The sequence below is a fragment of the Schistocerca piceifrons genome, chromosome 1 (genome assembly GCF_021461385.2).
Source record: "Schistocerca piceifrons isolate TAMUIC-IGC-003096 chromosome 1, iqSchPice1.1, whole genome shotgun sequence".
Taxonomy (NCBI): Eukaryota; Metazoa; Arthropoda; class Insecta; order Orthoptera; family Acrididae; genus Schistocerca; species Schistocerca piceifrons.
In genome coordinates this window covers 127284650-127312057 of record NC_060138.1, presented here as the reverse complement: position 1 = coordinate 127312057, position 27408 = coordinate 127284650, and the positions used below count along the sequence as shown (strand labels likewise).

Genomic DNA, 27408 nt, shown 5'->3' with positions numbered 1-27408 from the left:
AATGGCTCCATATTCAAATCACGAGCTTGCCAAAAAGTTTTTACTTATGGAAAGGCAAAATGGTAATAGGCAGCTGACAGCAAGGTTGTATCAGGAGACCTATCTACACCAACAAACACCATAGCATTCAATGTTTGCTACAGTGTTTCACTGTTTGCCTGAGAAAGGGGTATTTTAGGAAGCAGGAATCATGAAGGAAGTACCTGAAATGTTCGGACATCCCAGACTTGGAGGAAAATGTGATTATCACTGTGGAAGGTGGCCTGCTATGCCTGTACCAGGCAGTTGACCCACCCAGGACAGGTTATGCCAGATATCAGCGTGGAACATTCTTCATGACAATTGCTACTACGCCTATCACTTATAGTGTGTGCAGGGCTTACCAGCAATAGACTTTCTACATCGGGAGCAGTTTTGTCACTGGTTTCTTCACCAGGTAACCATGATTCCGGGATTCGTGTCATCCTTCTTATTCACAGATGAAGCTACCTTTACACTGAAGTGGTATCTTTAACTTTTCATAACATTCATCTGTGGGATAATATGCAGAGCATCTGTGGGATAGTGTGCAGAACATCCATGGTATGTGGTGACAGTGAATCATCAGCATCGGTGCAGCCGGAAAGCGTGGCTAGGATAATTGGCCACTGTATTTTGGGACCAGTCTTTCTTTCACATCACCTAACAGGCCAGAACAATCTGTGTGGTTTTTACAGGTGACTATGCCTCCCTGCTGGAAGAACTGCCTTCGATGATTCGAAGGGCTATGTGGCCACTACATGATGATGCCCCAGCCAATTTTGCTGTTAATGCCTGGATGCATCTCAGTTGTGTCTTCACTGGTTGATGGATTGGATTGGGGGGGGGGGGGTGTCCAGCTCCATGCCCTGCTTATTCACTGGATCTCAAACTGTGTGATTTCCAATTATGGGTCAATCTCAAAAGTTTTGCATATGCAGAGCCCATTCCAGATGTGGGAGACAGTAGAGCAGCATATCGTGTACCATTCAGATGCAGCCTGGCTGATGTGAACATGTGAGAGAGAACATGCTACGGCATGTACAAGCATGCATTGAGGCATATGGAAACTATTTGCAACACAAACTGTAACTGTGTCTGCATGGTACAGTGGATATTAGACTGCAGTCTCTGCAACAATGTATGATGGAATAAATGGTTTGTAGCGGTGTAAACCATGCTTTTCCGGACATAAGTTCATTAGACCCTTTTTGTTCCCTATCCCTCTTATCAACAAATTGCAAGAGTTTGTACACAGCGGAAAAAATCACCCTTATAGTGGCAATCAGTCCAGTACCATTATTGTAAGTTCCAGTCTTAAATCAGTGATTTCTACTTACTGTAGCAAACATTTTGACAATTGACAGCCCACAAAAATTATTCTCTCTCAAATAGTTTTCCAAATACTTGCTACCTATTTTATGCAGTATGAAACTAATAGATGGGATAAGTCTGTTTCAACTCCCGACTTTCAAAACTTACTCGATAACCTTAAACTTCAGATTAGTATTGAAGATACCACTTTGCAACCCTTGTTAAAGGTCCCCCACATGGATCGCCCCGATTGAAATTGTTTACTTAAGTTGCAGTTCGGGTTCCACCATGGTATGCAAAGCCACAAGCAGTGCATCTATGAGGGTAATCCCAAAAGTAAGGTCTCCTATTTTTTTTATAAGTACATAGGACTGTTTATTTCTACAATGGTTTACATCAGTTTACAGATTGAACATTTAGCTATTTTTTGACATATTCACCATTTCTGTCGATGCATTTTTGTAGACGGCTGTGGCAGTTTTTGTATGCCCATGTCATACCAGCTCACCGCCCATGCTGTTTAGAAAGTTATAAACCTCCTCTTTGACCTTGTCATCGGAGCTGAATCACTGGGACCACAATTAACGCTGACAGGTACTGTGAGACTCTGAAAAAAACTCAAACCGGCAATTCAGAACTGGAGAGGAGCAATGTTGAGCAAGGGCATACACATTCTCCATGACAACGCTCCCCCCACACATCACTCGGCAAACCATTGCTTTCCTGCAACAGTTTCAGTGGAACATAATAACCACCCACTCTATAGTCCTGACTTGGTGTGCAGTGTACTATCACCTGTTCCCTAGGTAAAAGAACATTTGACCGGATAGCGATTCAGCTCTGACAGCAAAGTGAAAGAAGAGGTTCATAACTGTCTAGAACAGCATGGCAGCGAGGTGGTATGACATGGGCATAGAAAAACAGCCACTGCATCTACCGAAAAGGCATCGACAGAAATGTTGAGTATGTCGTAAAATAGTTAAATGTTCAAGCTGTGAACTGATGTAAACCATTGTAGTAATAAACAGGTCTATGTACTGCGCATACTTTTTCATAAGCTATAGACCATTCTTTTTCCCAGTTCCTCACTTAATAAACCATTGTTTCAGAATTTTCTTATAGTTACGTCTGCACAATATGTTAGTGAGGTGATACTATGTAAACTCTGCATGTTTTTACAAAAGAAGCAAATTTTAATGTGGCAAAGAGAGAAAATGTAAATCTTACTCAAAATTCAGCATTCTTGATGCTTCTCTGAAAGTTTACAAATGGTTAAAATGTCAGACAAAAAGAAATTGCTTGCTTTTGTTGCATTTTCAGTGGAATTCTTCCTAGATACTAACCAAATTGGAGGTGATGGCAAATCTTTTTGAATGGTCACCATGAAAGGTTGAGCAGGGAGGGGACCTCCCACTCAATATTTACAAAAATGAGAGTGTAAGCCTCAGTTTAGAGTGGCACTTCCCCTACAGCACCTGCCTGCAATCCCCCCCTCTCTCCCCCCCCCCCCCCCACCCCCCCCCCCCCTCCGCACCACCAGCACCAGCACCAGCACCACCACCACCACCACTCACCACTACCTCTCCTCCCAAGTGTGTCCTGCCAGCTGTGCATCTACCTGCCACGTTATTCTACTTGAACTCTACCCTGTACCACTATTAGTTATTTCCTTTCCTGTCCCACATGCAAATAGAGCCCCTAATTTCTTTATTTCATCTCATAGTCATTATGCGAAATATATGTTGGCAGCAGTAAAATCATTCTGCAGTCAGCTTCCAATTCTGGTTCTCTAAATTTTCTCAGTAATGTTCTTCAAAAAGACTGTTGCCTTCCCTTCATGGATTCCCATTTGAGCTCCCGAAGCATCTCCGTAATACCAGCGTTGTGTTTGAACATACTGAAAACAAACGTAGCAGCCCATCTTTGAATTGCTTCGATGTCTTCCTTTAATTTGACCTGGTGCAAATCTCAAAAATTTGAGCAGTACTCAAGAATGGGTTGCACTAGTGTCCTATTCGTGGTCTCCTTTACAGTTGAACCACACTTTCCCAAAATTCTCCTAATACACCTGAAGTCAACCATTTGCCTTCTGTACTACAATCCTTAAAAACTCATTTCATTTCATATTGCTTTGCAATGTTACGCCTAGATATTTAATTGATGTGACTCTGTTAAGCAGCAAATGACTAATGCTGTTTTTCAACATCACAGGTTTGTTTCTCCTACTCATCCGCATTAACTTATATTTTTCTATAATTAGTGCTAGCTGTGATTCAAAATTTGAAGTTCAGTACTGTTACGAAAAGGATAGGTTGCAACTCCTATAAAGATGACACAGTGAGTTACAAACAGGCACAGTAAAAAGACTGTTACCACTGAGCTCTCAGCTAAAGATTTCTTCAGAAAAGGAAAGAAGAAATGAAATACACACATTCACACCTCATGCATAATGACCAGCTCTCTCTGCCACTGCAGCCAAAATGCAATGTGTCATGTCGAGCAGAAGCAGCAATCTGGAGTGGGGCGGGAAAGGTAGAGGGATAACAGGGTACTGGCCGGGAAAAGAGAAGTCACTGCTGCCTGACCGAGCATAGACTACCAAGGACTAGATGGTGAAAAGAGAAGGCTGCCTAATGCAGCATCAGGAGACTGAGGGGCAGCAAAGGGAAGAGGGGGAATGAGGGCTGTGAAGGAGAGCAGCAAAGAGGGAAAAGGCTGGTGGTGTTGACACAGAGCAGAGCACAATGAGCATGGGGGACTTGAATTGGCAGGAAGTGAGAGGACATAGGGGCAAAAATGTGTTGGTTGAAGGGTTTGGAGACCATAGGTTACCTTAGGCTGTTAGACTGGGATGGTTCTGGAGGTGGAGAATGCGTTGTAAGGATAACCGCCATCTGCGTAGTTCAGAGAAGCTGGTGGGTGGAGGGGAGGAACCAGATGCCTAGGTATTGAAGCAGGCATTGAAATGAAGCACATTATGTTTCAGCTGCATGTTGTGCCACAGGGTGGTCCACTTTACTCTTTGCCACAATTTGGTGGTGGCCGTTCATCCTGGTAAACAGCTGCTTGGTAGTCATACCAATATAAAAATCTGTGCAATGATTTAGCCGAGCTGGGATATGACATGGTTTGCTTTCACAGGTGGCCCGGCCTCTGATGGGCTATGATAGTTCTGTGACAGGACTGAAATATGATTGCTGGGGAAAGGGGATGGGGATTTGGGTGTAGCATTAGACATGGATTAGGATTATGTGGAGATTGGGTGGGGTATGGAACACCGTGTTAGGAGATGTGGGAAGGATCTTGAGCATAATGTCCCTCGATTCAGGGCATTGATGATTGATCATCAAAGCCCTGATGAAAGATGTGGTTCAGTTGTTCCAGTCCAAGGTGGTACAAGGTAATGAAGGAAGGTTGACATTGTTAGGGTGAGTAGCAATCCATCCTCTTCAAAATGTTGTTGATATTGCAACCTGGACTTCACATTTTTTTGAGTGTTCAGGGAGTAGATTAAGTCTGGGAAATCCTGTGCTTTGCATGTGGTCAGTTACATCTTGCATGCTCACAAGTAGGACAGCTGCAAAATTTCTTACGCAGAAGACAGAAAGACCAAAAATATTGTATATCTCAAGGCAATTAAATAAACTTTTTACAACTTAATTTAATGCACAAAAAGTCTGCCTTTTATTTATGTTGTAATTGTAAATTTGTCTGTTTTTGTATAGGTGTTCCTACTTATAAAGAGTGAGGCAATGCAATGCATTCAAAGTGCAGCTAGTGCTGTATAAGACAGAATTCATAGTAAGTGAAAGAGGAAGGTGAAAAATAGATGACATCTAAAATATATTTCTGTGGTGATAAATACAACCGTGCATGATGGTGGATGGTAAATATATTAGTTTGAGATAGTACACTACAAGAACCCGAATTGATTTTATCATGAGTGCGTTTGATACTATTGTAAGATAGACAAACCTAACAAAACATGTAAATGTATGTCATGAAAGGTGGGGACAGGAAGATCTACTAATGCAATGGATTTGGTGTGATGTGATATGTACACTGATTTTATCAGTGGCAAATGTAAAGATCTGTTTGACAGGGAGCATATATTTCAAGTTGAGACAGCCTTGGTGAAATGTTGGTGCACCAGGTTACAAAATTAGCAGATGTGATTTTCATTATAACAGTGTCTACAACCTGGGAAAACTTGAACATTCATCCCTACCCTCTGTATCCAAATTTCTTATTCATTATCATCAGTGAATTGCGATCTGAATCTGAACCTGCTTCCTGTTACCATCCAATATCTAATTTCAGAGTCTCTGTCTCACAATGTTGTAACACATCTGGTATCTTCCCATGTCTCCAGGTCTTTCCAAAATATAGCTCTTGTTATTCTAGAACAGTGTATTTGTGATTACTAGCTGAAATTTCTTGCAGAACTCAAGCAGTCTTACTCCACTCTCATTCCTATACCACACCCATATTCATCCATAACTCTGTCTTCTATGTTGTTCTAACCACCACGATTATTAGAATTTTGTCTCCCTTTCCATACTGAGTTGTCCATTCAGTGCCCTCATATTCTCTCTCTCTTCACTATCTGCTTTTGACATTAGCATATATACCTAAACTGTGTTGCTGTTGGGATTGCTTTTGATTCTGATGAGAGAAATTCATTCATGTAACTGTTCACAGCAACTCACTCCTTACCTTATTTTCGTATTCAAAACAAATCCTATTCCAGGTACACATTGTTCTTCTGATATTGATATTAACTTATATTAATCTGACTAAAAGTCATACTCTTTCCATTTTCACTTCAAAAACTAGTATTAAATCTATATTGAGCCTTTGCATTTCTCTTTTGAGATTTCCATTTTTAATGTATGCGTGATCTATTTGAAATTTTCAGGGAACTCCAATCTTGTGTACACAATTATTCGCAAGAGGCAAGTTTTTCCATGCATTGGCCAATCTTCCATCAGATTATGGGACTATTTCAAAGGTCCCTCAGTAAAAGAACTCGCCGTCACCTACCGAGCACAGTCATCTGCCGAGAATGTAAAGGACCTTCCTAGTATGGAGGGATCGCATCCAGCATTGCCTGCTGAACCTGGAACACTTAAGGCAACGCTTCCAGACACACCAGGTAAATTTTAGAAAATAAATTCAACACATATAAAGTACATAAAGAATTGCATTACCTGCAAAAGCATATGCGTTGGAGCAGTAACACGCCTATTTCTTGAAAGTACACCATAATTTTGCCACTAAAAAGAGTTATTAAGTGTGATACAACCAAAAGTGATGATTTCAAGCTCTCAGATCTTTTCTACTTTTGTAGGAAGGCTCAAAGGAGGCACGATTAAAGTAATTAATTTTTTCAGCATCTTGATTGCACCATAATTAAAAGGGAAAAAAATCTGGAAAGTTGTTACAAAGTAAGCTAAAATGAACAATTGAAAAAATTTTGTGAGTTAGTAATTTACAAAAAACTTATACAACGGTTGGAACTTAAATAGTGGCAACTATTTGTTCACAACCAATACAAAAGAGTTTACATGTTTGCACCTGTTGCTGTCCTTCAAAGTAGTCACCAGCATTGTGTTGAACCTGCTGTCAGCGATGTGGAAGGCATAGTATAGTGTTAGCAGAGCCTGTTCTGTTGGTGGTGTGAATGGAGCAGTCTGCTGCCTGTCGAGTCTCTGGAACAGTTCTGAAGCGAATGCCATAAAGTAGTTCCTTCATCTTTGGAATCAAATAAAAGTCACAAGGACTTAAGTCCGGGGAGTATGGTGGATGGTACAGTACTTCCCAGTCCCATTGACCGAACAGAGCAGCCACAGCTTGCGCTGTATGCACCTGCGTATTGTTGTGCAAAATGATGGGTGGGTTGTGCAGAAAGTGTCACCGCTTCTTTCACAAAGCTGGTCACAGGAGATGCTCCAAAAATGAACAGTGATACGACTTAAATCCTTGTGACTTTGATTTGATTCCAAAGATAAAGGAACTACTTTGTGGCATTTGCTTCAAAACTGTTCCAGAGATTCGACAGGCAGTAGACCGCTCCATTCGCACCATCAACAGAACAGGCTCTGCTAATTGGTATACTATGCCTTCCACATCACTGCCAATGAGTCCTACACAATGCTGGTAGTGGACTGATGACCTCAGATGTTAAGTCGCATAGTGCTCAGAGCCATTTGAACAATGCTGGTGACTACTTTGAAGGACAGTAACAGGTGCAAACATGTAACTCGTTTGTATCGGTTGTGAATAAATAGTTGCCACTATTTAAGTTCCAACCCTCATATTATGGAAATATTAATTTCCAAACAATACTATTTCATAGGTTACCACTCTTTCTCAATGTTAATGGTGTGCTTTCATGTGTACAGTTGAGTTATTGATTCCATTTTATGCACAGTATAATGACAACTGATCCAGTCATCTTGTTCAGGCATTGCAAGTTGAGCTCTTATGCATAGTCGCTGCATATACTCTTATCTGCACAGTTAAGTATTACTGACATTGTGCCACTGTTTATAGCACTGTTCGACTCCTGGAACCAGGTACATTCTTTGGTACTCATTTGTTTTTGATGCCTTTTTAGGAAGGTCATCGTACTGAAAAATCAACCTTTCTCTTGGCAGAGCTTATCCCACATGTTTATTTTGTGGATCATCATCTCACCATAGAGGATATCACATGATCTCTCAGATTTTCTTGGCTTCTCAGTACACTGAACTTCCAAGTAAGATGTTGAGAAAAGTGAGCATCAAAGTGCGCAATTGACACCAGGAGTCGAATTTAGCTATTAATAGCCATGCGTCAACAACTAGACTAAATAGTCTGGGTGGAGTCTGGGCAGTGAGTAAGCAGCTTAACAACAGAGCTCATGGCACCAGAAGCAGGTTGTTGGTTTGATGTATTGTTAGTTCTCCTTTTTAATCTGTGTTTTTAATTATAGATCACAAATAATGACATAAAAATGAAATACTAGAGATGAAATTCTACTGCGCCATGATGACAGATGCTTGAAATCATAGTGTTTGTACCAGTCTTTGATCACAAGTTCAAAGGCTGACGTAAAAACTCCAATTTGAAATATGAAAACTGCAATTGGAAATATAAAAATCCTCATCGTGCCCCCCCCCCCCCCCCTTTTTGTTATTATTGTGAAGCGATTTATACGTACGATGTAAACTTGGATCACAGTGACCACAGGAACATAAATCACAGTCCGTCCCAATGTCCATCCAGCAACCTGTTAACTGTTCTACCTAACTTAATATTCAAATATTGTTGATGTTGATGCTGAAAGACACAACGAAATGTCAAATAAACTACAGCTATCATAGTGATGCACTCATTTTCACATAATAAGGGGAGACATTTAACTGTTTCACACTAAATATCTTTTGATACATTACTAGGGACTGGAAAATGTAGCATCTATTTTTTTGCAAAATTCGTGTCTATTTTTGTCGAAATTCCATCTACTTTCTTTGTTCCTAAATGATTAGACACACAAATTTAAAAGGTTGTCACACTACATGAGCAAAGACAAACAAATTATCAGTTCTATGAAACTGACTGTCAAAAAAGTGCTGATTGGGAACTTCTTGACTGGAATGTTTGCTTTTGCAAAAACTTAAATGGACTTTGTTTTCTTTATTTGTCTGCAGCATTTAAGCTTTCAAAAATGATTGTCCCATTGAAAATCAGCAGTATTTTTCCACCAGTTAAGTGAATGCCGCTCTGATATGAAGTTTTTCTCTGTACATTGTCCCCCCCCCTCCAATTTGAAGATTAATAAATCTGCAGACTACTCATTTCAACTTTTTGTGGGCATTCATAGCCATACGACCCAAGCTTGACAACACTGCAGATAGAACTGACAAGGCACTAGCATAGAAGTAGAATCGAACGTATGGTAACTTGTTTTTAACATTAGGGGAAGAAATTCAGTGCTGCCAAAAAAATGTTAGAGATTTTATTTTCCAATCATATATCTCAGAGGGCAGGCACTATAGGCTGTAATGGCAGATGCTGGTGAGTGTAAACAGACTATAATTTTGACCACCACAGAGGAAGGAGCAGTGCAGACTCCATCTCTGTTTCGCTGGGCAGCAGCCTGCAGCAGACCGGACACATTATCACAGGGATTGCCAATCTCTGCTGGTGTTGTAAGGGTTGTAATCAAAATCCTTGGTGGACCAGGATTAGTCACTTCACTTATTTCAACAACAAAAAAAAGAAGAAGAAGAAGAAAAAAAAAGAAAAAAGAAAGAAAACAACAAGCAATGCATTACACAAAGCATTCACATGCGGCTACCACGCAGTTGCTTGTTGCATTTAGCAAAATATTGTTAACGATGTAGCTCAGGTGTGACCTCTAGAGGTATTTGATGCAGCTACAGTTCAAAACATCTGCCATCTAATTTGTCACATTAAAACTGCCCACATTATACTATTTTTTTAGCTTGAGCTAAAAGGCAAATAGATGTGTTTCTTTCTTATAAAATGCTAGGTTCCATGGCTGAGTACTATGTTGCATTACACAATGTGAATCTTAAACAGACCATTCAACTGTCCACATTGGCATGGCGCGAAATCACAGAGCGCATTGGTGCATCATTGCGTTTGTACACTACATTTTGCTAGTAGGTTCTTGGGCACTGGGCACATTATCTTTCCAAATTATGGTTTGCTAGATGATGTGCAATGCCAGTAACTACTTACATTTTTGATGTTGTATGCAAAAACATAACTATTTCAAACTAGCTCTGATAAATAGCCCATTTGGATACAACTCGTTATGAAACAGTGTTTATTAAGTAATTTCACATTTCGAGGCAAAATTCTCACCTCTTTCTCATTTATCTCAAAATGCAAATTTTTTCAGTCCCTGTGCACTCCAAATATTGGTAATGTATATTCAGCTTCACAAACCCACAGCACAACTCATAAAACAATGACCAATGTGTGTTTCAGCCCTTTCAGTTACTGAGATAGACATATTTGTTAAATGTGACCATGATGCCTCATTAGTTGAGATGTTCTTGATTTGACAGTCAGTGATATGACAATTTTGCAGAGTTGACAGGAAACTACAAACTGAAAATGCATTATTGTTAGTCACGGAGGAAACAGGTGAGTTGTCTTGTGACAGCCAGAGCGAGAGCACCAGCAGCAGCGAGTGCTGTTTGTATAAAGCGTTTATTTTGCATTTTGTTTACGACCTTCCACTAAGGAAGGGATTCTATTTGTGTTTATCTGCTCTGCATAGTAACTAACAGTTATTGATAAAACTTTACGTAGTTTTCGTGTTAGATTTCTTAGTGTTTTCTTGATCGTTTAGAACAGATAGCGCCCTAAAACCGTCTTTTGTTTGTTTCGCGGCCGTTAGCCACTAGTCACTTGAATCAGCAGTTGTCTTGTGACAGCCAGAGCGAGAGCACCAGCAGCAGCGAGTACTGTTTGTATAAAGCGTTTTTGTACTTATTTGCTGCGCTTAGCTTTTAAATAGTTTTTCTGGGAAAACCTAGCGTAGTTTTCGCGTCTCATATTTCAGTGAGTGTTTCTTGATTATCAGAGTAGCTCATCAGAAGATTATCTTGGGAATTTGTCACCGTATAGAGTAGGGTAAACATAGTCATGTGTAGGGACTGTGGTTGTTGTGAGCGGACGCAAGGAGAATTGGCCACTCTTCGGGGGCAGGTGGAGGCTTTGTCTGTTAGGCTCATCGAGCTCGAGGCGCAGGCGTCGGCTCGTAGTGGCGTTGGGGCAACTGTGGTGAGACCTATGCCTACTTCGGTGGCCTTGGAATCACATGGAACCCCTGATGTCGCTGCGTCTTCCGGCAGTGAGCATCTTACCGGTCAGCCATCACTCCAGGGTGAATGGCGGACAGTGGTGGGCTCGCGCGTGCCTGGCCGAAAGGCGAAGGTGGGATCTGGCCGCGTGGCAGCTGCCTTACCCCTTTCCAACAGGTACGGGGTGCTTCCTAGTGGTGATGACATCGTTTCCGAGCCACCACAGGATGCCTCGCCTGTTGGGCCAGTGGCCGATTCTCCGGCAAGGTCCCGACAGTCACAGAGGGCGGGTCTATTAGTTATAGGGAGCTCCAACGTTAGGTGGGTTATGGAGCCCCTCAGGAAAATAGCGGGTAGGTCGGGGAAGAATGCCAGTGTGCACTCGGTGTGCTTGCCGGGGGGTCTCGTCCGTAATGTGGAGGAGGCCCTTCCGGCAGCTATTGAACGCACTGGGTGTGACCGGCTGCAGATAGTAGCACATGTCGGAACGAATGACGCCTGCCGCTTGGGTTCTGGGGCCATCCTTGGTTCCTTCCGGCGGCTGGCTGATTTGGTGAAGACAACCAGCATCGCACGCGGAGTGCAAGCTGAGCTTAATATCTGCAGCATAGTGCCCAGAGTCGATCGCGGTCCTCTGGTTTGGAGCCGTGTGGAGGGTCTAAACCAGAGGCTCAGACGACTCTGCGACTATAATGGTTGCAAATTCATCGACCTCCGTTATTGGGTGGAGAACTGTAGGGCCCCCCTAGACAGGTCAGGCGTGCACTACACACCGGAAGCAGCTACTTGGGTAGCAGAGTACGTGTGGCGTGCACACGGGGGTTTTTTAGGTTAGAGGGACCCCCCCTTGGGCGAAATGATAAAATACCTGACGGCTTACCAGAGAGGACATTATCATCGTTGATAAAGAACGTCCGTCCTCAGAGACCAAAAACAGGAAAAGTTAACGTAATATTGGTAAACTGCAGGAGTATCCAGGGCAAGGTTCCTGAATTAGTATCTCTTATTGAAGGAAATAGTGCGCATATAGCATTAGGAACGGAAAGTTGGTTAAAACCGGAAGTGAACAGTAACGAAATCCTAGACACAGAATGGAATATATACCGCAAGGCTGGGATAAACGCCAATGGTGGAGGAGTATTTATAGCAGTAAAGAATTCAGTAATATCCAGTGAAGTTATTAGCGAATGCCAATGTGAAATAATCTGGGTTAAGTTAAGTATCAAAGGTGGGTCAGATATGATAGTCGGATTCTTCTATAGACCACCTGCATCAGCAACTGTAGTAGTTGAGCGCCTCAGAGAGAACCTGCAGAACGTCGTGAAGAAGTTTCGTGATCATACTATTGTAATAGGGGGAGACTTCAATCTACCAGGTATAGAATGGGATAGTCACACAATCAGAACTGGAGCCAGGGACAGAGACTCTTGTGACATTATCCTGACTGCCTTGTCCGAGAATTACTTCGAGCAGATAGTTAGAGAACCAACTCGTGAAGCTAACGTTTTAGACCTCATAGCAACAAATAGACCGGAACTTTTCGATTCCGTGAATGTAGAAGAGGGTATCAGTGATCATAAGTCAGTGATTGCATCAATGACTACAAGTGTAATAAGAAATGCCAAGAAAGGAAGGAAAATATATTTGCTTAACAAGAGTGATAGGGCACAAATCGCAGAATATCTGAGTGACCACCATCAAACGTTCATTTCTGAGGAAGAGGATGTGGAACAAAAATGGAAAAAATTCAGAAACATCGTCCAGTACGCCTTAGATAAGTTCGTACCGACTAAGGTCCAAAGCGAGGGGAAAGATCCACCGTGGTATAACAATCATGTACGAAAGGTACTACGGAAACAAAGAAAGCTTCATCATAGGTTTAAGAGTAGTCGAATCATAGCTGATAAGGAAAAGCTGAACGAAGCGAAAAAGAGCGTAAAGAGAGCAATGAGAGAAGCATTCAACGAATTCGAACATAAAACATTGGCAAACAATCTAAACAAGAACCCTAAAAAGTTTTGGTCATATGTAAAATCGGTAAGCGGATCTAAATCCCCTATTCAGTCACTCGTTGACCACGATGGCACCGAAACAGAGGACGACCGAAGAAAGGCAGAAATACTGAATTCAGTGTTCCGAAACTGTTTCACTGCGGAAAATCGTAACACGGTCCCTGACTTCAGCCGTCGCACGGACGCCAAAATGGAAAATATTGAAATAAACGATATCGGAATTGAAAAACAACTGCTATCACTTAGTAGCGGAAAAGCATCCGGACCAGACGAGATACCCTTAAGATTCTACAGTGATTATGCTAAAGAACTTGCCCCCTTTCTATCAGCAATTTATCGTAGATCGCTGGAAGAATGTAAAGTACCTAGCGACTGGAAGAAAGCGCAGGTCGTTCCCATTTTCAAGAAGGGTCATAAATCAGATGCGAATAATTATAGGCCTATTTCGCTTACGTCAATCTGTTGTAGAATAATGGAACATGTTTTGTGTTCTCGTATTATGACGTTCTTAGATAATACAAATCTCCTTCATCATAACCAACATGGATTCCGCAAACAGAGATCATGTGAAACTCAGCTCGCCCTATTTGCCCAAGAAATTCACAGTGCCGTAGACACTGGCGAGCAGATTGATGCCGTATTCCTGGACTTCAGGAAGGCATTTGATACGGTTCCGCACTTACGTTTAGTGAAAAAAATACGAGCTTACGGAATATCGGACCAGGTTTGTGATTGGATTCAGGATTTCCTAGAAGAAAGAACACAACATGTCATTCTTAACGGTTCAAAATCTGCAGATGTAGAGGTAATTTCGGGAGTACCGCAGGGAAGCGTGATAGGACCTTTATTGTTTACAATATACATAAATGACTTAGTTGACAACATCGGTAGCTCCGTGAGGCTATTTGCAGATGACACGGTTGTCTACAAGAAAGTAGCAACATCAGAAGACTCGTACGTACTCCAGGAGGACCTGCAGAGGATTAATGCATGGTGCGACAGCTGGCAGCTTTCCCTAAACGTAGATAAATGTAATATAATGCACATACATAGGGGCAGAAATCCATTCCAGTACGATTATGCCATAGGTGGTAAATCATTGGAAGCGGTAACGACCGTAAAATACTTAGGAGTTACTATCCGGAGCGATCTGAAGTGGAATGATCACATAAAACAAATAGTGGGAAAAGCAGGCGCCAGGTTGAGATTCATAGGAAGAATTCTAAGAAAATGTGACTCATCGACGAAAGAAGTAGCTTACAAAACGCTTGTTCGTCCGATTCTTGAGTATTGCTCATCAGTATGGGGCCCTTACCAGGTTGGATTAATAGAAGAGATGGACATGATCCAGCGAAAAGCAGCGCGATTCGTCATGGGGACATTTAGTCTGCGCGAGAGCGTTACGGAGATGCTGAACGAGCTCCAGTGGCGGACACTTCAAGAAAGGCGTTACGCAATACGGAGAGGTTTATTATCGAAATTACGAGAGAGCACATTCCGGGAAGAGATGGGCAACATATTACTACCGCCCACATATATCTCGCGTAATGATCACAACAAAAAGATCCGAGAAATTAGAGCAAATACGGAGACTTACAAGCAGTCGTTCTTCCCACGCACAATTCGTGAATGGAACAGGGAAGGGGGGATCAGATAGTGGTACAATAAGTACCCTCCGCCACACACCGTAAGGTGGCTCGCGGAGTATAGATGTAGATGTAGATGTAGAAATATATTTAATTTATCCAGAGATGTTTAAAATGAAAATGTTTGGTGCATCTTCATGTGTGCCTATCTCTAATGATCATTGAGAGAGAGAGAGAGAGAGAGAGAGAGAGAGAGAGAGAGAGGGGGGGGGGGCACTGGATTGAACCCAGGGTCTCATTGTACTTGCCATACTGCTCTTCAGCTTCTACATGATCTGTGCTTATTTAAATCAGAGGCATACATCAGAAATGTTGATTGAACAAATATTTTAACTGTCTAACCACTTTGTCTCTCACTTAGGTATTGATAAAATGACTGAGAAAGAATCCGCTCACCCATCAGTACAACAACTGTGTGACTTAAGTGCTGCAGCAGCTGTTAATGGAATTATGCCAAATGAGCCTCTGCAGACTGCAGGGTCTCAGCCAGCTAGCCAGCAGGGAGGTACCACTGATAGTGTGAGACAGGTAGATGGTGAGGAGCAGCCACCACGACCAAAAAGTGTGGTTAGTTTGTTCTCATTTAACTTGATTTAGTACTTAATACTTAGAAAATGCATGGATTGATCCCAGATATGTAGTTTACTGTTTATAGTATTGTTTATTGAATTGAAAGCTTTTGTCAGGTGTAAAAATATGCCTGCAATCTGCATCCTGTGGTCCAACAGATAGTAGGCTTCATGGAAGAACTGTGTAATTACTGCAGTCATGTCTATCTCTTTTTTAAAATGATGCTAAGAATCTACTAGCAGTTTGTTTTGTGAGAAAAAGGCACTAATGTGGGACAGGGTAATACTTTCAAATATCTTACTAAAGGTGGGACTTTAATGATATTCATCTATACTAAATAAAAGAAAGTATTTTTTCTAAGAATATCTGTACTGTGTCTTCCATTACAATTTGTGGATGTAAAGGAGCATTACATATACAATTACAGTTTGTGCATTCTACATAACATTGCATGAACTCTATCAGACAGCAACAAATGACAGTTCCTCAAATTCTGACAGATCACGAGACTCTTTCTTGCATTTTGTGACATCATTTTCATTGTCATGGCTTGCTTTTTATTCAGTAGCACTCTCCACCTTCCAAGTCAGGACACCGCAGCATGGAATAACTCCCAAGCCATCAGGTACCACAGTGCATAGTAAACTGTAACTGTTGTCCCACCTTGAAGATGCACAGTGTCTGTGCATACCAGTTTACATGCATAAGCAATAACAAAAGCTTCCAAACAGCTTACAGTTGTAATCTACTTAACTAATAAAAATACTTTCACCTGTCGTGATCATCATTCTTCGGTTAAGTTGACATTACATAAAACATTGCTTTACCGAAGTGATGTGTTGCACCACACTACATAACTTTATATGAATTGTAACATTTTTGCTGGTTATAGTATAATCTGTTCTACTAGGGCATATGTCATTTACTCTTTTCTATTGAAATTTGCATCTATGTTGAAGTCACCAAATGTGGAAAGGTGCTCAGGGCCAGCCCAATCAACTACACTATTATATCTATCCTTGGAGCACATTAAATCAGCATTTGTTGGACTATGTACCTCAGTCACTTATGCTTTACTAACTTAAAATCATTACTGTGGAACAGAACATCCAGGATTTCAATTGACCTTTTTTGTGTATTATTAAAGACAGGAAGTTTTTTAATTGCTGTATGTTAACTTATACAAATAGCCATGTCACCACCTTTATGGCATTGCCTGCAACAATTGCTTGCTATTAAGTTGCCTCATAAATTACTTTTCTAAAATTTAGTCCATGTTCAGTTAGTAATAACACCCGTGGGCAGTGTTTCTGTATGAATATTTGCAATATATCTTATTATCCTTTCATATTGATTTATCACTTTGAGTCAACATTTATTTAAGTTACATTTTTACAATAAGCTGTTGCATGAACTGGGGCTTTTGGACCATTTTACAATGATTAGTTACTTATTTCACAGCTTGGCTTTACACTAAGTGCACAGTATTCAGGAACATCTGAACTATTTTTTGTTTCAAAAATTTTGTTGACAGAGAACCAGAACTTTATTAAATTTCATAAAGTCATTATTAACGAATCTTTCGACAGTTGCACTATTTATATTTGGCAACTAGTTCCAAACCGTACAGGTTCATTTTCAAGCCTGGCCCACTGAGGCTGCACTGAAATTGCCTGAACTTAACAATAAACACTGAAGTTCATTATTAAGATCAGGCACTTTCAGTGCAGTGTCAGTACGCCAGGCTTGAAACTGGACCCATAAGGTTTGAGACTAGTCACCAAAGGTATATACTGCAACTTTTGACAGATTTGTAAATAAACACTTTATGAGACATTGGAACTACGTACCTGAGCACTAATAAGATGGTTGTTTATCCTAATATTTTCTTATAAACTTTGTCATTAATAACCCATCACACTTTCGCATGAATAATTTGTCTTTATTACTGTCCTTTGAGGATCACTTTTGCACAAATATGATTGCATTGTGGTGCAAGGAAAAGTTATCAGCTTATTGATGAAAAATCTATGACAGGTAGCTAAGTTGGATCTGAAGCAAACAGAACATTTTTCTTCCTGACTTCTCCACAGACAAATTTTTATTTGGATACTTGTAGCATGTAGAGTGTAAAACAATGTGTATCCTTGATACTGCTAAACTTAATTATTATTTGTGTATATTCTCAAATGCAATTTCACCACTACTCTGTGTTGTCCAAATTAAAATGCCACCCTTAAATGTGAGAGGAGGGAAGCATTTTAATTACCATTGATGCTGAGAGAAAAAAATATACAGTTTCTCATGTTCTGACTATAGTTAGACAGTGGTAATAATGAATACTCAATCATACCATCCGAGCAATTTAATAGTTTGGGCCTCAACCATTCACAAGTATAAAGACGAGTGAAAACTAGAAAATTTCAGAGTTAATGAAAGTTCAGAGAATAACTTGGTTGCTTCAGAAAGTCCCAGAATTCTGCTTCACTGTTCTACTACGTTTTAAATAAAACGCTATGTATATCACTTTTCTTGTCATATGTTGTGACTGATTATAAAGTACATTGGTGGAATATACATTGGCCATCTGACAGCTTCTGAAAGACAATAATGAAGCCTGACTTTGTGGCTCATGTGCAACTTCCTTTTATATAAAACTAAATGATCAAGTATGTAATTGCATGTAAGATTTACAAAATAACAAATAAGTTATGAGATAATTTTAGTTAGTTACATCAAAAAATGGCCCACATATTGCCCTATATGTTTTGATATTCAATTTGGAAAAGTTTACTTAATTTCGTATATAATTTCAATGAATTTACAGTGCAATAATTTAAATTACATTTAGTTAATTATAAACAAGTTACTTTCAATAAAATATTATTAACAGTATTTTGGTTCAGTTTCAAGTAGAGCTATCATTTTAAATGATGATAATGAATAAACATTGTAGTTTTCAGAACTAGGGGAGAGGTAAATTCTCTAGAATATGTGGTGCAACATGACTACATAGTTCATATCATGAAATTTCAAATATGGTTTGTAAAGAAATGGCTCATTCCCCATATAAATCTGACAGCATATTAATGTGAAATTTAATCTGAGATAATAAACCCATTTGTTGTGTTATTTTAAAGGGCTGTTTACTACTGGAACTGGATGTAGACATAACAGTATAAAGTCCAGAAAGTTAAAGATATAAGCTGAAATGACCTCTTCAGAGAATGTTGACATGAGGAAGGAATTTCATGTAGGGATGGGAAGGTAGTCCCATTTCAAAATGATATATGTAACATGCAACTGGTTAAATTTATGCATGACACCTTTTATAACAACTGGCATTTATGATGAGTTTGCCATCTTAAACGAGTGTATTTTTTTTTTTTTTTTTTTTTTTTTTTAATTGGCTGACTATGCACTTTTTATGCGGTGTCTGAACTATCTCAAATGCAGAATGGTTCAGTTGTTGTTGCTGTTTCTGTTGGGGCTCTCTTCTAAAATACTAGTGAAAGACTTTTAGTAACGAACATAGTTTCATGTCAGTACACACACAATGTAACCATGTTCCTCCTCCTTGCATTTTTCTGTCTTGCTCTGCCTCTTCCACACCCCTCCATTTTGTCTATATTGACTTAAACAACAATTTCGGTCACAATTTCTTTCCCTATAGTGAAGCAATGATTGCTGAAAATAGCTGGATAATCAATCCAACATGAGACAGGAGGTATATTATCAATGTTGGTAGACAATTCACCTTTCACTTTACTTTTGTCAGTTGAATGCTCTATAGCAACAATAAAGCAGAGATTGTTTTAGAGAGATAATATACACTGTTGGAATGATTTTTGTTGAAATCAACTGTGAACACCTCCCCCCACCCCCACCCTCTCTGGGCCTCACGGTTCTTTCGTGAGTTTGTGCATGGCACACATGGGGCCCCAAGTTATTGCAGCCCTTTTTGTTTCCCGTGTTACATTTCTTCCCCCATGCCCCCCCCTCCCCAACCTCACTCCTTCCTCTCTGTCCCCTCTTTCGCTGTTGTTACTTATGTCGACCTGCCTATCCATCTGATTTCTGCATTCCTTGTCCCTTCCTTCCCCTGTTCCTTCCCTGTTTTAGCCACCCTTTGCTCTGCTAGGTCAACCAGCACATGGAGCCAGTCAGTGTGATGGGGCTGTTATGTAACCAACTGGCTAAGCCCAACGGCAACACAAGGATCACACGCCTGACACCTGAGTTGTTGCCTCCCCATGTATGCTTAGGAGTGGTTGCTTGTCTTTCTGGAACATCAGAGCTCCTGACAACGGCCACAGTGCCAGATGCCCCTTGCTGTGGCTGGATGGTGTGTTTTTTTTTTTGGAGGGGGGCATCATCAAGCTTCTAACTTGTTTGATTTGGCCCATCATGAATTCCTCTCCTGTGCCGACCTCTTCATTTCAGAGTAGTACTTGCAACCTATGTCGTGAATTACTTGTTGGACGTATTCCAATCTCTGTCTTCCTCTACAATTTTTGCCCCTGTGCAGCCGTCTCTAGTACCATGGAAGTCATTCGCTGGTCCTGTCTTATCATCCTGTCCCTTCTCCTTACCATTGTTTCCTATATATTCCTTTCCGATTCTGCACAGAGCCTCCTCATTCCTTACCTTATCAGTCCACCTAATTTTCCAACATTCGTTTGAGCACCATTTCTCAAGTGCTTCGATTCTCTTTTGTTCCGGTTTTCACACAGTCCATGCTTCACTACCATACAATGCTGTACTCCAGATATACATTCTCAGAAATTTCTTCATCAAATTAAGGCCTATGTTTGATACTAGTAGACTTCTCTTGGCCAGGAATGACTTTTTTTCCATTCCTAGTCTGCTTTTGAAGTCGTCCTTGCTCTGTCCGTCATTGGTTATTTTACTGCCATGGTGCAGAATTCCTTAACTTCATCTACTTCATGACCATCAATCCTGATGTTAAGTTTCTCACTGTTCTCATTTCTGATACTTCTCATTACTTTTGTCTTCTTTTGATTTACTCTCAATCCATATTCTGTAGTCATTAGATTGTTCATTCCATCAGGAGATCATGTAATTGTTCTTCACTTTCACTCGGGATAGCAATGTCATCAGTGAAATGTATCATTGATATCCTGTCACCTTGAATTTTAATTCCACTCTTGAACTATTCATTTATTTCCATCATTGCTTCTTCAATGTACAGATTGAACAATAGGAGTGAAAGACTACATCCCTGTCTTACACCGTTTTTAATCCAAGCACTTCGTTCTTGGTTATCCACTTTTATTATTCCCTCTTAGCTCCTGTACATATTGTGTATTACCCATCTCTCCCTATAGCTTACCCCTATTTTTCTCAGAATGTTTAACGTCTTACTCCATTTTACTTTGTCGAACACTTTTTCCAGGTCGGCATATCCTATGAACGTGTCTTGATTTTTCTTTAGTCTTACTTCTGTTATCAACCACAATGTTAGAGTTGCCTCCCAGGTGCCTTTTCTAAACCCGAACTGATGGTCATGTAGCACATCCTAAATTTTCTTTTCCATTCTTCTGTATATTATTGTTGTCAGCAACTTGGATGCATGAGCTATTAAGCTGATTGTGTGATAATTCTCGCACTTGTCAGCTCTTGCAGTCTTCGGAATTGTGTGGATATTTTTCCAGAAGTAGATGGTGTGTTGCCAGACTGTAAATTCTACACATCAATGTGAATAGTCACTGTGTTGCCACTTTCCCCAATGATTATCGAAATTCTGATGGAATTTTATGTATTCCTTCTGCCTTATTTGATTGTTACTCCTCCAAAACTCTTTTAAATTCGGATTCTAATACTGGATCCCCTTATCTTCTAAATCAACCCCCGCTTCTTCTTCTAGCACATCAGACAAATTTTCCCCCTCATAGAGGCCTTCAGTGTACTCTTTCCACCAATCCTCTCCTCCTCATTTCACAGTGGAATTCCCATTGCACTCTTAATGTTACCACCTTTGTTTTTGATGTCACCAAAGGTTGTTTCAATTTCCCTGTATGCTGAGTCTGTCCTTCCGACAATCATTTCTTTTTCGATTTCTTCACATTTTTCAGGTAGCCATTTCATCTTAGCTTCCCTGCACTTAATATTTATTTTATTCCTCAGTGACTTGTATTTCTGTATTCTTGAGTTTTCCAGAACATTTTTGCGTTTCCTCCTTTCATCATTCAACTGAAGTATTTCTTCTGTTACTCATGGTTTCTTCACAGATACCTTCTTTGTATCTATTTTTCTTTCCAACATCTGTGATGGCCCTTTTTATGATACATAGCGAGCTCCAAAAAACTGGCCATTCTTCTACAGCTCTCTCTTCGGATAGTAATGGATCATTGAAAGCTGCTTCTTATGACCCTGCGGCTTTCCCTTCCCTGGCTACACCCTGGGAGAAGGGCCAGGCTCGCCCGCTTGGGGAGAAACACTTTCCTCGCTATCTTGTCTGCACTGGGGAGGATGGGGACATAATCTCTCCCAAAAAGCTGTTATTTTTAGTGGAAAATATTGAAGGCAAGTTTGGTGAAGTGGAGTCTCACAGTAAGATGTGTTGGGTACACTGTTGATTGAAACTACTTGTGCCACCCAGTCTGCAGCCCTTTGTGCTTGGGATCATCTTGGCGATGTCTCGGTGTCCATTACTCATCTGCAGTCTTGGAGTATGGTTCAGGGGGTCATTTTTCATAGGGCCCTTATCCTTCAAACAGATGAGGAACTCCAGGCGAAACTGGAACAGTGGGGCATTCATTTTGTTCAGCGTGTTCATAAATGTCATAAGGACAGTCGCACTGATACTGGCACCATTATTCTGGATTTTGAGAGATACCCTCTCCGAGAATGTCAAGGTTATACAGGGTGTTACAAAAAGGTACTGCCAAACTTTCAGGAAACATTCCTCACACACAAAAAAAGAAAATATGTTATGTGGACATGTGTCCGGAAACACTTACTTTCCATGTTAGAGCTCATTTTATTACTTCTCTTCAAATCACATTAATCATGGAATGGAAACACACAGCAACAGAACGTACCAGCATGACTTCAAACACTTTGTTACAGGAAATGTTCAAAATGTCCTCTGTTAGTGAGGATACATGCATCCACCCTCTGTCGCATGGAATCCCTGATGCGCTGATGCAGCCCTGGAGAATGGTGTATTGTATCACAGCCATCCACAATACGAGCAAGAAGAGTCTCTACCTTTGGTACCGGGGTTGCGTAGACAACAGCTTTCAAATGCCCCCATAAATGAAAGTCAAGAGGGTTGAGGTCAAGAGAGCATGGAGGCCATGGAATTGGTCTGCCTCTACCAATCCATCAGTCACCGAATCTGTTGTTGAGAAGCGTACGAACACTTCGACTGAAATGTGCAGGAGCTCCATCGTGCATGAACCACATGTTATGGCGTACTTGTAAAGGCACATGTTCTAGCAGCACAGGTAGAGTATCCCATATGAAATCATGATAATGTGCTCGATTGGGCGTAGTTGGAAGAACATGGGGCCCAATCAGGAGATCACCAACAATGCCTGCCCAAATGTTCACAGAAAATCTGTGTTGATGACGTGATTGCACAATTGCGTGCGGATTCTCGTCTGCCCACACATGTTGATTGTGAAAATTTACAAATTGATCACGTCGGAATGAAGCCTCATCCGTAAAGAGAACATTTGCACTTGAATGAGAATTGACACACTGTCGGATGAACCATTCGCAAAAGTGTACCCGTGGAGGCCAATCAGCTGCTGATAGTGCCTGCACATGCTGTACATGGTATGGAAACAGCTGGTTCTCCTGTAGCACTCTCCATACAGTGACATGGTCAACGTTACCTTGTACAGCAGCAACTTCTCTGACGCTGACATTAGGGTTATCGTCAACTGCACGAAGAATTGCCTCATCCATTGCAGGTGTCCTCGTCGTTCTAGGTCTTCCCCAGTTGCGAGTCATAGGCTGGAATGTTCCGTGCTCCCTAAGACGCTGATCAGTTGCTTCGAACGTCTTCCTGTCGGAACACCTTCGTTCTGGAAATCTGTCTCAATACAAACGTACCGCGCCACAGCTATTGCCCCATGCTAATCCATACATCAAATGGGCATCTGCCAACTCTGCATTTGTAAACATTGCACTGACTGCAAAACCACGTTCGTGATGAACACTAACCTATTGATGCTACGTTCTGATGTGCTTGATGCTAGTACTGCAGAGCAATGAGTCGCATGTCAACACAAGCACCGAAGTCAACATTACCTTCCTTTAATTGGGCCTACTGGCGGTGAATCGAGGAAGTACAGTACATACTGATGAAACTAAAATGAGCTCTGACATGGACATTAAGCATTTCCGGACACATGTCCACATAACATCTTTTCTTTATTTGTGTGTGAGGAATGTTTTCTGAAAGTTTGGCCGTACCATTTTGTAACACCCTATATGTTATCGGTGTGATGTGAAATCGTATGCCCTGCCACCCATGAGATGTTTTCGGTGCTTGCATTTCAGGCATAGGTCTTACTGCTGTACAGTGGGCCATCTTTGTGGTGAATGTGGACACCAACTCCATGAGGGAGCCAGCTGTGTTGTGCCACACGTGTGTTTTGTCATGACTATCTCCCTCCACACTCACCAGACTGCCCAGCTTATAAGAAGGAAAAGAAGATCCAGGAGTATAACACTCTTGATCATTTATCTTATACTGAGGCTCATCAGAAATATGACCAACTTGACTCTGTGTTGATGAGTTCCACCATTGCCTCTGTTATGTTCTTTCCCCTCCTCCCTCTTTCTCACTCCAATCCTGGCCCCCTCTTCTTTCCCTCTCCCCTGCAGATTCTTTGGTGCCTGCCAGTGGTGGGACACAGTCTGGGGACCCTTGTCCCCATCATCTCTCAGGCTGGAGGCCTGCTATCACAACTCAGCTATGGGACACACAGTCCTTGTGCCACTAGGTAGCCCACTCTCTTGCAGTTGTGGATCTTGCAGAAGCCTGCTGTACCCTGCGCTCCTTGACCTCTCGCCCATTCGCTTACTGTTTAGGTATCTGCTCCATGCTTATTGACTGGAACTGTAATGGATTCATTCTCAAGGAATCTCTTTTTACTGCTACTCACTCACCGACCCTTCATAGATTTTGTGCTTTATCAAAACCAGCTTGGCCCTTTGAAAGCTTCTGGTGTTGTTTGGAGGTTAGGACGCAAGGACTTTGTTAGTTCCTGGACTCCCTTTCATACTACATTGAAAGCAGTTGCTGTCCAGGTCCAGTTGGACTCACTTGTGGCTTTACGTTAAATCCCTTTTTGCTCGGTCATGGGCTGACCCTTGGAAGACTACCCCACCCATCTAACAAAACTTCACACAATCACACACCACATGGTGTTCTTCCTTCTGCATCTCTCAGTGTGAATCTGCCATCCTCCGTCATTTTCATATCAGCCATACTAGGTTGACCCATGGTTTTTTACACAGCATTGAACCACCCACTAAATATGCCCTCCTGCCTTCCTTGTCCCAGGTGTTAGCAGACACCCCTCACATGGTTATGTCTGTCCTTAGTTTTCTTTTCAGGAATCAGAGTCCCTCAGTTAGTGTTGGCATTGCCTCCACAGTGGTCAGGTTCTCTCTCCCCTTTTTCCCCACATTTTTTTGTGTCATTTCATTTCCCTTTTGTGTGTGTCTTCTTCCCTTGGTGTTGTCCCCATTGTGTTGTGATCATCATATGTTGTGGGGATTGGAAGGTGTTGTTGGCAGTGCTTGTGCTCCAACATGCGAAGCATTTCTGGGGCTGTCCTTCTCCCCCCCCCCCCCCCCCCCCTGCCCCCTTCTTCTTCTGTTCTTTCCTCTTTCTGCTGCCCAGACATTCGTTTGCCCAGTGTTACTTCCCCTTGACTGAATCATGCTGTTTGTATTGTTTCTCCCTCGGTTTCTACATCCTTAGATCATGGGACTGATGACTTTGCTGTTTGTCCCCCTCCCACCCCTCCCTCCGCCCCCCAACCAACCAACCAACCAACCAACCAACCAACCAACCACCCAACCAACCAGCCACCCAACCAACCAGCCACCCAACCAACCAGCCACCCAACCAACCAGCCACCCAACCAACCAGCCACCCAACCAACCAGCCACCCAACCAACCAGCCAGTCAACAAAGAGTGAGCCATTAATGCCTGTAGACCAACACCCATCTGTCCACATTTATTACACATGAACCACTGATCACATATACCCAATCTGTCTAAACAATTGCAATACTCCCCAAGATTTATATCATTATGTACATATAATTATTATACAGCTTCAGAGCAGTACTGATGTCTCATGTGGCACCTGTGTAGAGTAGCCATTTGCTTGATAGCCAGCTCTTTCTAAAGCTGTCATGCCGACTTGGATATCAAGTAAAACATGATGTGCAATCCAGCAAGACCATTGTAGTCTTAAAATAAAACTGGCTGACACAACAAACCAAAGCAAAGCTGAATTACTTACACATTGGGAATAAAATAGAATGATTGCACAATGTAATGGTGGTGGTGGTGGTGGTGGTGGTGGTGGTGGTGGTGGTGGTATATCTGGAGCTGCTGTGGCTGTTACTATATATAGTTTTACCCATGCTGAACTGAGGGAGAGATACAACCAGATTATTTTATATGCTGTGTACTCGATACTTTACTGAATGATGTTGACTAACTTTGTGGCACTAATATTAATTCATTTTCAGCCAGCAACACCCAGTTCTCCCACAGCTTCAGTGCATTCTGCAACTATGTCGCACTCCATGCGTAAAATATCAGATTCATCAGTGTCAAATGTGAGTTTACAGAGGTCTGCCTCTCAGGTAAGTACCCACAGTTAGTGAGATTTTGTCACGTTTAATATACACTGTACTGTTACTACTTGTGCACTAGGAAACAAAACAGTGGTTTAGTTATGTTCTTATTAATGTTTTGGTCAGACAAAGTAAATTAGCGGCTCCAATGTTGTTATGATAAGACACCTGTTTATTCATATGCATCACAAAATAATTATCTTTTTAATGCTTCATTTTATATACTCTGCCTTGATATTTGCAAGGACACAGTGAGGAAAGGAATTTTATTCAGTAGGTTATCATATATCAGATTTATCCGTGCATGGGAAATCCAGGATGGAATAATGACAGTATAATGAAAATGATAGATTGATACCCACTATATAGAGGAGATGTTGAGTTGCGGACAGGCACAACAAAAAGACTGTTAAACATGTGAGCTTTCAGCCAAAAGGCCTTCTCCAGAAGTATGCAACACACACACATACGTGACCACTTTCTCTGGCCATTGTGGCTGGACTGCAAGCAACTGCACGTGATGGGAGAAGCAATCTGGGTGGAGGAGTAAGGAGGAGGCTAGGGTAGGGAGGGACAGGGATAACATGGTAGGGGAGGAGGACAGTAAAATTCTTCTTGCTACTGTTGAACACAATGTCCAACTGATTCCAAACCCACAACCTTCTTCCCGGCGACTATAATCAACGATATCCTCTCCCACAATTACTCCTCCTTCGAAAGCATCACCTACAACAAATCCTTGATAGCAGTGGGCACTTGCATGGCACCCTCCTATACCAATATATTCATCTAGAGGAATCCTTCCTAACCACTCAGAATCCATAACCTCTTACGTTGTTCAGATTCATTGAGGGTGAGAACACACTATCCACTTTTCTTGCAAAACTTCCAACACCTTCTTGCCCATTCACTTCACCTGGTCCCACTCACCCAACAAGCCACCTTAAACAGATCATCTGTGCCTTATCTCTCCAATTACCCATCAACTGCCAGAGTCCCACCAGCAGGCCACAAAGGAGCAATCCCCCCCCCCCCCCCCCCTCGTGACTCAGTACTACTACACAAGACTGGAGCAAGTGAATCACATTCTCTGCCCAGGTTTCAACTACCTCTTGTTGCACCCAGAAATGAGGATAACCCTTCCCACTAACCTTCTCAGAATTCCA

General features: G+C 41.5%; 1 protein-coding gene across 1 annotated transcript in view; it reads left to right on the top strand.

Moving 5' to 3' along the window:
* Positions 1 to 27408, top strand: part of LOC124784723 (protein HID1) — a gene marked incomplete in the record, with an annotated part of 114032 nt that overhangs the window by 70148 nt on the left and 16476 nt on the right. The window contains 3 exon segments of the mRNA XM_047254123.1: positions 6251 to 6487; positions 15176 to 15381; positions 26135 to 26251. Coding sequence (XP_047110079.1) covers positions 6251 to 6487; positions 15176 to 15381; positions 26135 to 26251 — 560 coding nt within the window.